The sequence below is a fragment of the Bos indicus x Bos taurus genome, chromosome 3, assembly GCF_003369695.1.
Source record: "Bos indicus x Bos taurus breed Angus x Brahman F1 hybrid chromosome 3, Bos_hybrid_MaternalHap_v2.0, whole genome shotgun sequence".
NCBI classification, from domain to species: Eukaryota; Metazoa; Chordata; class Mammalia; order Artiodactyla; family Bovidae; genus Bos; species Bos indicus x Bos taurus.
Window position 1 is genome coordinate 77,288,340 of NC_040078.1, and position 15,530 is coordinate 77,303,869.

The 15,530-nt window shown below is 43.5% G+C and overlaps 1 protein-coding gene across 4 annotated transcripts in view; it reads left to right on the forward strand.

The window, feature by feature from the left end:
* WLS (Wnt ligand secretion mediator) overlaps positions 1 to 15,530 on the forward strand; it is a 116,538-nt gene that overhangs the window by 79,871 nt on the left and 21,137 nt on the right. For all 4 annotated transcript variants that reach the window (XM_027536936.1, XM_027536937.1, XM_027536935.1 and 1 more), the window contains 4 exons: positions 4,501 to 4,669; positions 6,541 to 6,638; positions 6,998 to 7,061; positions 9,346 to 9,489. In XM_027536936.1, the coding sequence (XP_027392737.1) occupies positions 4,501 to 4,669; positions 6,541 to 6,638; positions 6,998 to 7,061; positions 9,346 to 9,489 (475 nt within the window). The remainder of the gene's footprint in view (positions 1 to 4,500; positions 4,670 to 6,540; positions 6,639 to 6,997; positions 7,062 to 9,345; positions 9,490 to 15,530) is intronic.

A 15,530-nucleotide genomic window follows, 5' to 3' on the forward strand; every position in this document is an offset into this window, starting at 1 on the left:
TCAGTGATCAATGCAAAGAAGTAGAGGAAAACAACAGAATGGGAAAGACTAGACATCTCTTCAAGAAACTTAGAGATATGAAGGGAGCATTTCATGCAAAGATGGGCTCAATAAAGGACAGAAATGGTACGTACTTAACAGAAGCAGAAGATATTAAGAAGAGGTGGCAAGAATACACAGAAGAACTATACAAAAAAGATCTTTATGACCCAGATAACCACGGTGATCACTCACCCACCGCCAGACATCCTGGAATGCAAAGTGAAGTGGGCCTTAGGAAGCATCCCTATGAACAAAGCTAGTGGAGGTGACGGAATTCCAGTTCAGCTATTTCAAATCCTAAAAGATGATGCTGTGAAAGCGCTGCACTCAATATGCCAGCAAATTTGGAAAACTCAGCAGTGGCCACAGGACTGGAAAAGGTCAGTTTTGATTCCAATCCCAAAGAAAGGCAAAGCCAAAGAATGTTCAAACTACCGCACAATTGCTCATCTCACACGCTAGCAAAGTAATGCTCAAAATTGTCCAAGCCAGGCTTTAACAGTACATGAACCATGAACTTCCAGATGTTCAAGCTGGATTTAGAAAAGGCAGAGGAACCAGAGATCAAATTGCCAACATCCATTGGATCATCGAAAAAGCAAGAGAATTCCAGAAAAATATCTACTTATGCTTTATTGACCATGCTAAAACCTTTGACTGTGTAGATCACAGCAAACTGTAGAAAATTCTTAAAGAAATAGGAATACCAGACCACCTTACCTGCCTCCTGAGAAATCTGTATGCAGGTGAGGAAGCAACAGCTAGAACTGGACATGAAACAACAGACTGGTTCCAGATAGGAAAAGGAGTACGTCAAGGCTATATACTGTCACCCTGCTTATTTAACTTATATGCAGAGTACATCATGTGAAATGCTGGGCTGGATGAAGCACAAGCTGGAATCAAGATTGCTGGGAGAAATATCAATAACCTCAAATACACAGATGGCAGAAAGCAAAGAAGAACTAAAGAGCCTCTTAATGAAAGTGAAAGAGGAAAGTGAAAAAGTTGGCTTAAAAGTCAACATTCAGAAAACTAAGATCATGGCATCTGATCCCATCACTTCAAAAGTAGATGGGGAAACAATGGAACCAGTGACCAACTTTATTTTTTGGGGCTCCAAAATAACTGCAGATGGTGACTGCAGTCATGAAAGTAAAAGATGCTTGCTTCTTGGAAGAAAAGATATGACCAACCTAGACAGCATATTAAAAAGCAGAGACATTACTTTGCCAACAAGGGTCTGTCTAGTCAAAGCTGTGGTTTCTCCAGTTCAGTTCAGTCGCTCAGTCATGTCCAACTCTTTGTGACCCCATGAATTGCAGCATGTCAGGCCCCCCGTCCATCACCAACTCCTGGAGTTCACTCAAACTCACGTCCATTGAGTCAGTGATGCCATCCAGCCATCTCATCCTCTGTCATCCCCTTCTCCTCCTGCCCCCAATCCTTCCCAGCATCAGAGTCTTTTCCAGTGAGTCAACTCTTCACATGAGGTGGCCAAAGTACTGGAGTTTCAGCTTTAGCATCATTCCTTCCAAAGAACACCCAGGGCTGATCTCCTTTAGAATGGACTGGTTGGATCTCCTTGCAGAATGTGAGAGTAGAATTATAAAGAAAACTGAGCACCAAAGAATTGATGCTTTTGAACTGTGATGTTGGAGAAGACTCTTGAGAGTTCCTTGGACTGCAAGGAGATCCAACCAGTCCATCCTAAAGGAAATCAGTCCTGAATCTTCTTTGGAAGGACTGATGCTGAAGCTCCAGTACTTTGGCCACCTGATGGTAAGAACTGACTCCTTGGAAAAGACCCTGATGCTGGGAAGAATTGAAGGCGAGAGGAGAAGGGGATGACAGAGGATGATATGGTTGTGTGGCATCACTGAGTCGATGGACATGAGTTTGAGCAAGCTCCAAGAGTTGGTGATGGACAGGGAGTCCTGGTGTGCTGCAGTCCATGGGGTCACAAAGAGTTGGACAGACGGAGCAACTGAACTGAATTGAAGTGTCAGCATTTGGTGTAGCTGATCAGTCCCTTTTTTTTTTCATAGAGCCTCTTCCACATTCTCACTGTTATTCTCTCTTTTGCTGACTGTCAGTCATTCTCCATGGCTGTTTCCAGTGATCTTTCCAACCTCTTAAGCTTCGGAGCTGAGGCTCTGTCTTTGTGTTGCAGAAAGGGGGACCCCTTCCAGGGCCCAAAACTGGGCTCTTATCTAGCACTCGGAAATGAATTGTCTGAGGAGACACATCTCTTGCTTTGCCAGCACATGTGTCTCCTCGGATAATTCATTTCCAAGTGTTAGACAAGAGCCCAGTTTCGGGCCCTGGAAGGGGTCCCCTTCCTGCCACATTTGAACTTCTTCTCTTTCCTAGCTACGTTTGTTTCCCCAGTGATCTCATCTAGTCTTGTGGTCTTAAAAACCTTCTGTACTCTGATGCTCTTCGTGTACATGGTCAACTTCAGCTACTCCCAACTCTGGACCCTAGTATTCCATCCATTAACACCTTCATTTACATAGAAATGTACCACATACAAAGAAAAACACTTGTTTTCCTCCCACTTCAAACTTGCTGCTCTTTGGGGCATCTTCATCTTAGAAAATAGCAACTCTGTCCTTTCAGCTGCTTAGGAGCAGCTGATCAGATATGTAGGAGGCATCCTTTACTCCACTTTTATTCACACCCCTCTTCCAACATGCCAGGAAATTCTCACCATTTCCATATCTACCACCCTGATCTAACCCTGATTTCTTATTTCTCACCTGGATTATTGAAATAGCCTCTTAACTGCACCTCTTATTTCCATCATTTTATTTCCTGCAGTCTATTCACACAGCAGCCAGGCTTTTTCTTTTAAGTAGAAATTAGATCACTTCACTGCTCTGTTCAAAGCTCTCTGTTGGCTTTTCATTTCCTTTACTCTAGCCTATAAACCCTCGGTGATCTGGCTCTTCACCACCTCTAATTTTATCTCCTGTTCTCTTCACCATGGGCCATCCACCTTGATGGTGCTCAGACATGACCAGCATGCACTCTCTTTAGGGCCTTTGCACTTGCTGTCCTCTTCATCTGAAATGCTTCTTCCCAGATATCTTTGTGGCTCAATGACTCATTTCCTTCAGCCCTAGTATAATTTCTGTCTTATAGGCTTTCCCCCATCTACCTTATTTAAATTGCCTCCCATCACACTCCATTCTCCCACTTGGCTTTTTTTATACTTCTTCATAATACTTATTCTCTATTTATTATCATTCCCTCTCTACCCCTCTGCTCACCCCCTCTGAATACAAGCATCACTAGAGCAGGATCATTGCCTACTTTGTTTACTTCTATGTCCCCAGCATCTAGAATAGTGACTGGCACACAGTAGGAACTCAATAAATATGAATTTGTTGAATGAATGAATGAAATGATGCTGCTCCATTTTTTAACCTTCTTATTGGATCCTCAGTCCTTTCAGGATAAATATCAAATTCTCTAAAAAGGTATGCAAGTTTCTTTACCAGCTCAGCCTTTTTATATATATTTCTCTGGTCTCATGGCCTATCATTTCCTGATATGTTCCATAGTCAGATCCCCAAATGCTTCAGACTCTTCTAGGCTTCATCCAGGCTCTTCCCTCTGTTTGGAATGCCCTTCCACCTCCCTAACCTTGATTTACAACTCAGCTTAATTTCTGTCTCTGTCAAAGTAAGAAGTCCTGGTAGCAATCTGTTGTACTCGTCTATCATATTGCTTATCACACTTTATCTGATTCAGCTACTGAATATCCATAAAGGAAAGAACTGGTCCTATCCATTTAGGTATCCATGGCCCTAACAAAATGCCTGATACATGATTTGTGTTTAATAACACATGGGTATGAATGAAAGTATGGATAAATCAGTAACAAAATAAATGAAATTTTGATAGGGAGTGGCAATTAATGGGAGAAAAGCAAAATAAAAATGAAACAAGCAGCTAAAATAATTTATTTCATATCATTTGAAGTCACGTGTTATTGAAATTAAAATGCTTGTATAATTCATAGTTGCTGAGAATATCATAATAATGAGTGTTCTTAATGATCAGGTTAATGATACCCTGAATAGGTAAGAGAGGATAATTATTGGTATATTCAATGAGGTCTGTGTAAGAAGGCAAGGGAGGGTGAAAACATTTAGGAAGCACTTGATCTGAGATGGCACCAAGATAAAGTTCAGAGCATTCAGGTTAGGTTCAATTACTGTGTAGAAGGATTAATGTAACAGTCCTTCATTCTGCAGTTGTGCCAATGAAAGAAGACACTTACTTCTGCGTGTAGATACACATTACAATGAGAGCAAAGAAACTGATCACATGGCTTCAGTGCCAATATGGAGCATTTCATTTCCCAAAACTGAGTTTTGACCTTTAAATTAAAAATGTTTTGCCTTCCAGGTAAATAAAATCGTTTTCCTCATGTTTTCTCACCATCAGAGTCATCTTTGCCCTTGGGATTTCCATGACTTTTATCAACATCCCAGTGGAGTGGTTTTCCATTGGGTTTGACTGGACCTGGATGCTCTTGTTTGGTGATATCCGACAGGGCATCTTCTACGCAATGCTTCTCTCCTTCTGGATCATCTTCTGTGGTGAGCACATGATGGTAAGTGCATTACCACTTATAAACTAGCTGCCACGTGACTTAATTGCTCTCAATCTCAGGTTCCTCATCTATAAAATGGGTTTTAAAGGCTAATATTAGTGTAGGGTTTTTGTGAGGTTTAGATGAGATAATGTGAGCAAATATTTAGCATAAAGTAGATGCGCAAACGTTAATGATTATCAACATTTCTTGCCCTTGGACTCCAGCTCTGCTTGTCCCCAGGACCAAGGTAACCACCAGAGAATGTGGGCCAGGCACTTTCCCGCTGGCAGTGAGTTCAGGTGGCCTAGTAACCCCTGTTACCCAGAAATGCTGACCTCTCTGGTGTCAGTTTGCACAGACACCAAATAGAGGGATTGATGATACCGTGGATAAAAATAAGAATGGTGCAGCCGTCACGCTGTGGCTAGGACGATATGCCAGCTGGAGCCTGGTCCTTGGGTTAGGCACATGAGCCTCGTAGTAGCACAGACTATTTTAAATTCCATTATATGGCTTCTGAAGCCTTGCAGCCCTTCCAGGAGAGCAGTGAGAGGAAAAAGAGGCTTTTCCTTACAGCTGGGTGGCACTGGGGGTCCTCCAGCAGCTGCACTGACCACAAGTCCTCGTCAGCATGCATGGGAATGGAGGGGACTGTCTGTTTTCCTAACTGAAAGAAACCTCTTACACTTGACATATTTTAATGCTTTCGAGTCTTTATTTTGCCTTCTGGGAACTATCCCACCTTAAAAAAGACTGGTGATAAGTCACATCGAAATTTAAATCTGAAAGGGTTCTTTTGTGGATCACAGAACTTCTACTCCCTAAGGTATGTAAGGGAGCAAAATTTGCTACCACAAATCAAAATATCTCTTTGGTGCATGAATTATTTCTAGCTGAAAACAATCAAGGTTCAAAAGACTGGAAAAGGACTTCCCTGGTGACTCAGTAGTAAAGAATCAGCTTGCCAGTGCAGCAGACATGGGTTCAATTTCTGATGTGGGAAAATCCCACACGCCTTGGAACAACTGAGCCTGTGTGCCACAACTATTGAGCCTGTGCTCTAGAGCCCGGGAGATACAACTACTGAGCCCACATGCCGCAACTACTGAAGCCCTCGTGCCCTAGAGCCCATGCTCCGCCAAAGAGAAGCTGCCGCAGTAAGAAGCCCACACATCACAACTAGAGAGTGGCCTCTGCTTGTCGCAACTGAGCAAAGGCCCAGCAGAAATGAAAACCCAGTAGAGCAAAAAAAAAGACAGGAAGAAACTTTGACCTTCCCCTTAACTGCCTAAACGAATTTTGGTAGATGACCTGTTTCCCTGAAAAGAGCTATCACCAGAGGTATCTGCAAAGCATATGGGCTGGGTGGTGGTGGAAAACTCAAGGCAGGGCCTTAAACATCAGTTTACACCCTGTCTTATTGTCTCAGCATGGCCCAGCAAACATTTGTTTACCAAACGTTTGCTTTTTTATCTCCATGTGAATTGCCTTCATCCCCTTTGAAGTCCCAAACCGCTACTCCCAACATCTTTTGTCCTTAGCTGAAGACCTTATTAAGAGGTGAGGGTCAGTGATCTGGTGGTTAGGTCAAAGTATTTATGACAGCAAAAGAACAAATGGATCAGTTATTTAGATAATTTCTGGAAGATGTTGAGAAAGAATTGATAAGTCTCTGTGATGTAATTTTTAAAAAAAATCAAAAACTATGTGCAATTGAGAGAAGTGTTTTCCATTTGTTAGCACTGTGCTGCTGCTGCTGTTGTTTTCGTCTATATCATGATTTGATGCACAGCAGATAGGCAGCAAGGATTGTTGGATGACTGACTCACCTGGAGAACTGCTTTGCTTTCCCCTATCTTTTTCTCATTTCTCAACTTGGTTTTCCTCAGGACCAGCACGAGCGGAATCATATAGCAGGGTATTGGAAGCAAGTCGGACCAATTGCTGTTGGCTCTTTCTGCCTTTTCATATTTGACATGTGTGAGAGGTAAGCAGGGGGCCTGTGGAACTCTGGACGGAAATGCATGTCACCAGGTTCACTCTCAGCTCTTTAGAAAAAGTATCTGAAAAGGCGGAGGAGGTGATTGGGAGCCTGTAGGATGAAAGCATGGACATGACCACATCCTCAGGTTAGCACTGGGATTAAGAGACAGAGCTCTTTAGAGATACAAAATATTTGAGCTAATCGTATTCTTCAAACTCTGTTTCTCTCTACATCCTCTGCGACTTAGTCTGAATACAGACACCACCCCTCTGGCTGAAAAGCTGAGAGTGTATAGAAAGGAAAGCTCCCCTTTGCCTCTGTATTAATTGTGTCTTGCCTTTCCGTCTCATTTCTCTTTGTAGAGGGGTACAACTCACGAATCCCTTCTACAGTATCTGGACTACAGATGTCGGAACAGAACTGGCTGTATCCTTCCTTGATGGGCTCAGGGTTTTATTTCTTCCCGTAGCCGCCTGGTCCCCAAGATCATTTTCTAAGTCTCACTGATGCTCTCCATGAGTACTCAGCCGGGGCTTTGATCTTCAGACCAATGATAACAGCACAATTAAGGCAAATAATGAGGAGAATTAATGCTCGCTTTCAAGCCTGGGTGAGAGCAGGCAAAACAAGGAGGTTGCAGCAAGTCCACACAGCCGAGGGATCGGAGTGGCTAGTCTTGCCGCTGCCTGTCTAAATGCTCTATTATGTACTTGTTTACCACAGACTGAAGCATGACTGGTTTTTCCCTGCAGCCACGGAGGTTCATCTCAGGGCCCCCGTTACTGACGTCGTCTGTGTGCCAGACTTCTTACAGTGACCTTGGTGTGCTGGCATCCCATGCCACTGCTATTCATTTCCAAGACCAAGTGGAGATAAGGCTAAGGTGATTAGTTCCAGAAGAGTCACCCAGGCTTCTGGTTGGTTGGCATAAACTCTCTGAGTCATCTTCATGAAGCAGAAGCGACAATCTTAGCTTATCCCTTTTAGGATGCTGGATTTAAACATTTTATCTTCCTCTATAATATGTTAAGTGCTTCAGGAAAAAAAGACTGTCCTAGGGAGAGGAGAGAAAGGCTTGAGTTGTATTCTTTCTTGATGGAGAATATCTTGTCATATGCTGATAAATAAGCTTTGTCCGGCCATGGTCTTTATATTGGCTTCTTAGTATCGCAAGAACTTTGTGAGTAAACTAGATCAAAAGTATCATTGCTTTAAAGATGAGAGAATTGAGCTCCCCATTTCTACCATCCCACCACCAAAAAAAGTTAGCTGTACCACCTGAGGACTATTTATGATCCTTAGTCTGCTTCAACCCCTCATTTTTTAGTAATGCTGGAGGTCCAAGGAGGCAAATAATTGGTCAAGTCTTGCAGCAAGTAACTCTTCCCTTCATTTGAAGGCACCATTGATTTTAGAAAGGAGTGTAGTAGTAGTTAATCGCTCAATCGTGTCCAACTCTTTGCAACCCCATAGGCTGTAGCCTGCCAGGCTCCTCTGTCCATGGAATTCTCCAGGCAAGAGTACCAGAGTGGGTTGCCATTTCCTTCTCCAAGGAAAGAAAGAGAAACTGCATTAAATATATTATTTAGTGAAATATGGAGCTTCCCTGGTGGCTCAGACAGTAAAGAATCTGCCTACATTGCAGGAGACCCGAATTCCATCCCTGGAGAAGGGAATGGCTACCCACTCCAGTATTCTTGCCAGGAGAATTCCATGCACAGAAAAGCTTGGTGGGCTACAATCCATGAGGTCGCAGAGTTGGACACAACTGAGTGACTAACACTTTCACTTTAGTGAAATATAAATACTGAGTTCATCCTTGTTTAATTTTTTTCTTAAAATATGCTGCTTGGCCTGGAGTCATAGCAGAAAAAAGTTGGAGTCTGGTCATTTGCCTCCCAAGTCAGATCACTCCACCCCAAGCCTTGCTAATAGTCAGATTAAGTTTTGAAGATCAACCTCAGAGTATATTGCCCCCACCCTCAACTCCCACCTTGGCCATATGTCCTTCGCTCCCCATTCCATCTGACAAGATTTTTCTTGTGTTGAGAGAAGATTGCCACAGAACTTCATCTTGAAGGTTTCACTTCAGTACTTTCAGCCTCATGCTCAGCATCCGTTATAGCGTAGTTGCTGCTACTGCATCCAACCCCCACTCCATGCTCTCCAAATTCCAGGGCACCTCAACCTCCTTATAAAAATCTGGATACTAGGCCAATGGTTCGCAAACATGATTATACTTGGTTTCTTAGCCCTTGGAAAACCTGATTCTGTAGATGTGCAGTGGGACCTGGGCACCTGTATCTTTACTTTTGTGGTGATTTTAATGCAGCTTTCTACTTGATCAATATTTTACAACCAATATCCAATACTTTAGTGCTTTTCAAACTTACTGTGCATATGACTCTCCCTAGGACCTTGTTAAAGGCAGATTCTGATTTAGTAGGTCTAGGGTGGACCCTAGAGTCTATATATCTAAAACAGGGTTCTGTCCCTTGTGTTATCCAGCTTAGAAAACTATTTGGAACATTCTTCACTCATTGGTACTTTTATGTCAAGAAACCTCTCTAATGTTGATATTAGAATGCCAGGTTTTAATATTTTATCCTCCTGAAAATTGCCTACATATTTGGAGCCATAGAGTGTCACTCTTGAGTGAAGTGCTTGAATCCTTGGCAAGCTGACCATTTCCTTGACTGGACACCATCAGATGGCCTTCATCATAGTGGCTGGGATCTGCCTCTGCCTCTACTTCCTGTTTCTGTGCTTCATGGTCTTTCAGGTTTTTCGGAACATCAGCGGGAAGCAATCAAGCCTGCCAGCCATGAGCAAAGTCCGGCGGCTACACTATGAGGTGAGCAGGAAACAGGGAAGAGGGCAGAATGGTCAAAGAATGGTATGGCCATAGGACATGACTAAAACTGTTAGAATCAACTACGTCCAAGATGACAGAAGATTTGTCTTCCAGTAGACCTTGAGCCTCATTATACACTAATTGGGAAAATCCCATGGACAAAAGAGCCTGGTAGGCTGAAGTCCATGGGGTCACTAAGAGTCAGGCACGACTGAGCGACTTCACTTTCACTTTTCACTTTCATGCACTGGGGAAGGAAATGGCAACCCACTCCAGTGTTCTTGCCTGGAGAATCCCAGGAACAGAGGAGCCTAGTGGGCTGCCGTCTATGGGGTCACACAGAATCAGACACAACTGAAGTGACTTAGCAGCAGCAGCAGCAGTATAAGCTAAATGACATACCCACCAGCACCATGACAGTTCTGAGGCTAACCCGTAAAATACCAAAAAGTGGGTGGTGGCCCAGTTCCTGGAAATCCTTACCCCTTCCCCCAAATAATTGGAATAATCCTCCCACTCTCTAGCTTATGAATTTACCTAGTCCATAAAAACTAACCACACCATATTTCAGCACCTCTCCCCTTCTGACATGGCCCACACTGTGTCTGTGGAGTGTGTTTTTCTCTAAATAAATCCATTTCTTGTCTATCACTTTGCCTCAAAAGATTTCAGAGACAAAGCAAGAACCTCAAATTCATCAGCAACATATTGGTGAAGCAAGCCAGGAGGATTGGGTAAACCTCAGCCTCTGGCCTTCATGCCACTCAAGAGGCACTACCTTACTTCCTGCCGTTTCTTGCCCACTCTCTCCCTTACTCTCTCTCTTTTGCTTCCTTTCTCTGTCGCCTTTTAGACTTAGCCTCTCACCTCCCTTGCACTTGAGAGGTGCTGCCTTACTCTGCTGGAAATGGGGAAAGAGAGATCTGCCAGGCATTTTCAAACCTTGCCACTTGGTCTTCCACTTCTTACTGTTATATATGCACAGGGCACGTCAGGGAAAGTCTCCAGCCGTCCTCACAGGATGGGAATCGAGCCATATGATGTTTGCTCTTTGGGTTTACCTTATCCACCATATAAGTAACTGTTAACAAGTGCAGTTGTGTAAAAATATGAAATATAGCCTAAGAGTTTGTACCATAGGCTGCAGTTCCGTTGGGAGCTCCCTCAAATAGTAGGTCATTTGTGCCTTTTACCTCTGGGTGTTGGAAGGGCGGGGGTTGGTCCTGCTCCACTTGGTGATAGCCCTCACCGTCCTGGTGTTGGCCGGCCTCCTCTAGGGTCCACCTGACCCCACCCTGCCCTTGTAGGTCAAGGCAGAGGACTTGAGATTGGTTGTTGCACACATGGTTATGCCTCTGGGGTGGCATGATGCAGCAGTGACCTGCATTTGCTGTGCTTGGGTCCTGTGATTGGGAATGTCCTTCCAGTGTCCTGGGGTCCTCTCTCCCCCTACCTACAGTCATGATGTCTCCACCTCTGCTGCCATATCTGTGCCTGCACCCAGCCCACTGTCTGCTGACCAGAGCACGTGTGGGAAGGCACAGGAGGAGGATGGCACTGAAGCCCCAGGGATGCTGGCCTCAAAAAGGAAGGGGAAAGAGGTTTATTTTTTTTCTTTTTCACACACAATCTCCCTTAATGGCCAGCGCCTGTTTTCCAAAACTTAACAACCACCCTTTTAGAGAAAAAGGCTAGGACTTAAATAGATCTTAGAATAATGAAGGGGCTTCCCTGGTGGTGCAGTAGTAAAGAACCTGTCTGCCAATACAGGAGATGCAGGTTTGACCCCTGGGTTGGGAAGATCCCCTGGAGGAGGAAATGGTAACTCACTCCAGTATTCTTGCCTGGGAAATCCCATGGACAGAGGAGCCTGGCAGGCTACAGTCCATGGGGTCACAAAGAGTCAGACACAACTTAGCTACTGAGCTCATAGGCAGAACCATGAGGATATCCTTCCAAAAGCAGCATCACCTGGAACACAGGGATTAATCTATAGAATCTATAGAGAAGCCTTCAGGAAGGTCACTCAAGCTGGGTACCATGGATGTCAGGATAGGACACGGGCCCCACTACTGCCATAGCAGGGAGTAGCTAACTTGTCGTGGATAAAGTGGACAGGATAGGTGGTCAGGAGCACTTGGAACCAGTCCACTCTCAGAGAGCCCTCATGGGATCTTGTAGTGAAAGTGTTCCTCTCTGGTATAGGAGCATTCTCTCCCTGAAGAAATGATGGGGAACACCTCCTCCATTCCCAAGAACTCACCCCTGCAGTGCATTTTGAGTCACTGGGACCTGTTTTCTCTAGATTCTTTTTCTAAGAAGTAATTTTATTTATTTATTTTTGACTGTCCTGGGCCTTTGTTGCCATGTGGGCTTTTCTCGTTGCAGTGAGCAGGAGCTATTCTCTAGTAGTGGTACTAGGGCTTCTCATTGCAGCAGTTTCTCTTGTTGGAACACAGGGCTCTAGGGCATGCAGGCTTCACTGGTTGTGGCATGTGGGCTCAGCAGCTGTGGTTCCTGGACTCTAGAGACAGGCTTTAGTAGTTGTGGTGCTGTGGGATCTTCTCAGACCAGGGATCGAACCTGCATCTCCTGGATTGGCAAGCGGATTCTCTACCACTGAGCCACCAGGGAAGCCCTCTAGATTCTTTAAAACAAAAGAGCTCATTTGTTTTTGTAATGAAGCCTGGCCCCTGAAGTATAAACTTCAGGATGATGAGGCCTGGCCAGAAAATGGGAGCCTTAGTCATAGTACCACCCTACAGTTAGACATCTTTTTGCAAAAGTCAGGGAAAATAAATAGAAATTCCTTATACAGGCTTTTATGGCCCTAAGAGAAAACCCAGAGCTATTCAATTTCCATGTTAGGGAACCTTGCCGACTGGGACCCATTCGGACTACACAAAAGCCCTCTCTAGTGGCACCCCTGGTAGAACAGGAGCCCCAGAGAGAAGACCCAAGTCCCAATACTCTTCCACCAACTTCAGCCTCTCCCCTGCCTGTTAAGCGTCTTTGCCCTTCCACCACACACAATGCAAAGCGTCTTTGCATTTCCACACACAAATGCAGCCAAAGCCTCCTTGCCCCCTTCAGAAAATAGTAGGTATGCCTCAGGGAATTACCCAGAGTCCACACACCTTATTCCTTGTCTGACCTTAACCAGTGCCTCACCTGCTTAGGCAGACTCTCAGAGGACTCTAGCTGGTTCACTGAAGAATTCCAGGTACTGACTCTTTCCTTTAAATTTTATCCTTTCCCACTACTGCATCAGTGAGGAAAAGGCCCGTATTGGGGCACAGGCTCAAAAATATGCTGATGAATTACACATTGCCCAACCACATCGATACCCTGTTGGCCCGACAGCCGTGCCTCTAATGCATCCCATTTGGGACTATCAGCCAGGCCAGCCTGGTTTTGCTGGTAGGGATCCTTTGCCTCATTAAAGGGATGAAATGATGCATAATTAAACCTGTTAACTGTGATAAGGTTAAATAGATCACCCAAGTCAAAGATGAAAATCCAGCCGTATTTCAGACTTGATTATTTGCAACCTACTTCATTAGTCAGTCAGCCCCTGACATCTGTCAGAAGCTTCAGAAACTTAAGGGGCCCCAGGCCCCTCTCAATCTTCTTATAGACCCAGCCTTCAGTGTTTTTAACAATAAGGAGCACGCTGAGGAGGAAAAGAAGAAATGCATGACTTAAGGAAGGACAACAAGCCAGGCTTTTGGCAGCTGTCATGACAAGACCTAATCCACCTCCTGGTTACTCCAGAAGTACTCCCAGAAGACTCCCACCAGGAAAGGGAGCATGGTTTAGCTGTGGGAACCCTAAACACTAGATCAAGGAATGCCGTGGAGACATGTCCCAGCCTCCACCCTAGCTGCCATGCCCAGTTTGTAAGAAGATGGGTCACTGGAGGAGGGGATTGCCCCCAGCTCTGAAGGAAGTGAGGAAGTTCCCCCATGGTAGTCATGGCAGTGGTTGATTGACAGGACCTGGGACCTCCCAAGCGTTTGGAGGAGACAGTCATCATCACGTGGGAGGTACCACAGGTGACCATTGTAGCAGGTGAGCTCGTCCAATTTCTAGCGGACGTGGGAAACACTCTGTCCAGACTTCTCACACTGGGTCCCCTTCCCCTGAAACCTGCTCTGTTGCAGAAGGAAAGCTAAAACTAAAACATTTTACCACCCTTTTAACTTGCACTTGACTCTTAAAATTTTCAAGTTTCTTGTCATGCCTGAATACCCCTAACCCATTATTGGGAAGTGATTTTCTCTTAGCTTTAGGGGTAACTCTTTCTCTGAAGACCAAAGCGAAGGAGTGTTTTTGACTGGACTGTGTATTATATAAGACATGGATGATCCAATCCAAAATATTCCCTCAGAATCTGATTTCCATAGGAAATCCCAGGGAAGGCAAAATTTGTCACTCCTATAAAACTCACCTCAAAGGAAACTAATCACTTCCCTTCTAGGCACCAGTACCCCATAAAATCAGAGGTTCGATGAGGCCTCCAACCCCTAATCTAAAAATTCATTAAATACAGACTTTTGGTGCCATGCCAATCTCCCTGTAATACGTCAAATCCTACCTGGTGGTCTTCAGGAACCCTTATCTCTGCCATCTTTTTTAAATGCAAATTTTTTAAAAGGGGGTAAGGTAATTTAGAACTGACTAGTCAAGGATAAATGGAAATCCTAAGTATCTTCTCTGTAAACACCAGTAAGAAAGAGTTGAGCTATCTAGATAAGTGACCTTGATTTGTTCCAGCTGCCAGAAGCCCAGTTTGAATCCAACCCCTTGTAACTGATGGATTTTACATTTTTGTAACCGACTCAGGGCTGAAATTTTGAAATGGGAACTATGAGGTCTCTGTGTTTGCGTGTTTGTATGTGTCTGTGTTGTAGATGTATGGTATTGCCAAAAGGAAATTAAGTGCTTATAGTAGTACAAACACTCAGAAAACTGGCCAGAACAAAGTTCAGGTTCATGTCATCTGTAAGATTTTCTGTACTACACAGATATCTGGGATTGGAGGTGCCTAAACTTATTGATTTGATTGATATAGACATGTGTTTAGTGTCATCAACATTAAATATAATACCTTTATTGTACCTAGATTTATTAGAGGTCAAAAAAGACCTCATTCTGTCTTTTACAAATTTGTCAACAAGAAAATTAACTTGATGTGAAAAAAAGCTTTTAAGGAAAGTGGGTTGTGTGTTTTCAGTAAAAAAGTTATGAGCAGTGGGATTGCATTTTATTAAGGGAAAATAAAGTAAGTGTGTCTTCCAGTTGTTTCTGGATGGAAAAAAATAAAGTGATGGATACAGACAGTGATGGAGGGTTTGTGGAAACTGGACCCCGAGAAAAGGGAAATTGCATGGCCAGAATTGAGTAAGTTTGGAATACATGTAATTGAGTAAATTAATTTAAAAAGTAAGTTGGTGCAGAACCTGAATTTGGGCTTTCTCTTTGTTAAAAGGACACGTTTTCTTAAAATGTTGAATTGCCTATGGTAACAGATTTAAAATTTCTTTGCCTTTAAAATCTTTTATTGTCATTTTGGTTAAGATACAAATATTGTCTCACAGTGACTTAGATCTTATTTGATCAAGTGTTTTAAAACTTTTTGACAAGCTTCCAAAATATTGAATTTTAATTAAAGTTCTTTTGATTTCCAGCTAACTTTGGGATACTTTAGTGGGTCCCTGAGGTATCTCAAAGAGAAATATTTGACTAGGATTATTTGATCTGTTAATTTAAATGTAATCATTTGTAATTCTGGTTACTGTAACCAAGTTTCATTATTGATTAAACTGTAATCAGATGTTTAACCTTGTGGTTTTAAATCTTTTATCATTTATAGATATTTTTGTACTTTGTTGCTGTTACAAAAAGTGCTTCATCATCAAGGAGATTCATATAAAGTCTGTGGAAGCTGTTACAACAGTTCCACATCAAGATGATGGCTACATGAGGATTCCAGCCCATACCAATTTAAAACAAGACTCTCTCCTGCCCCTGCAACCCCT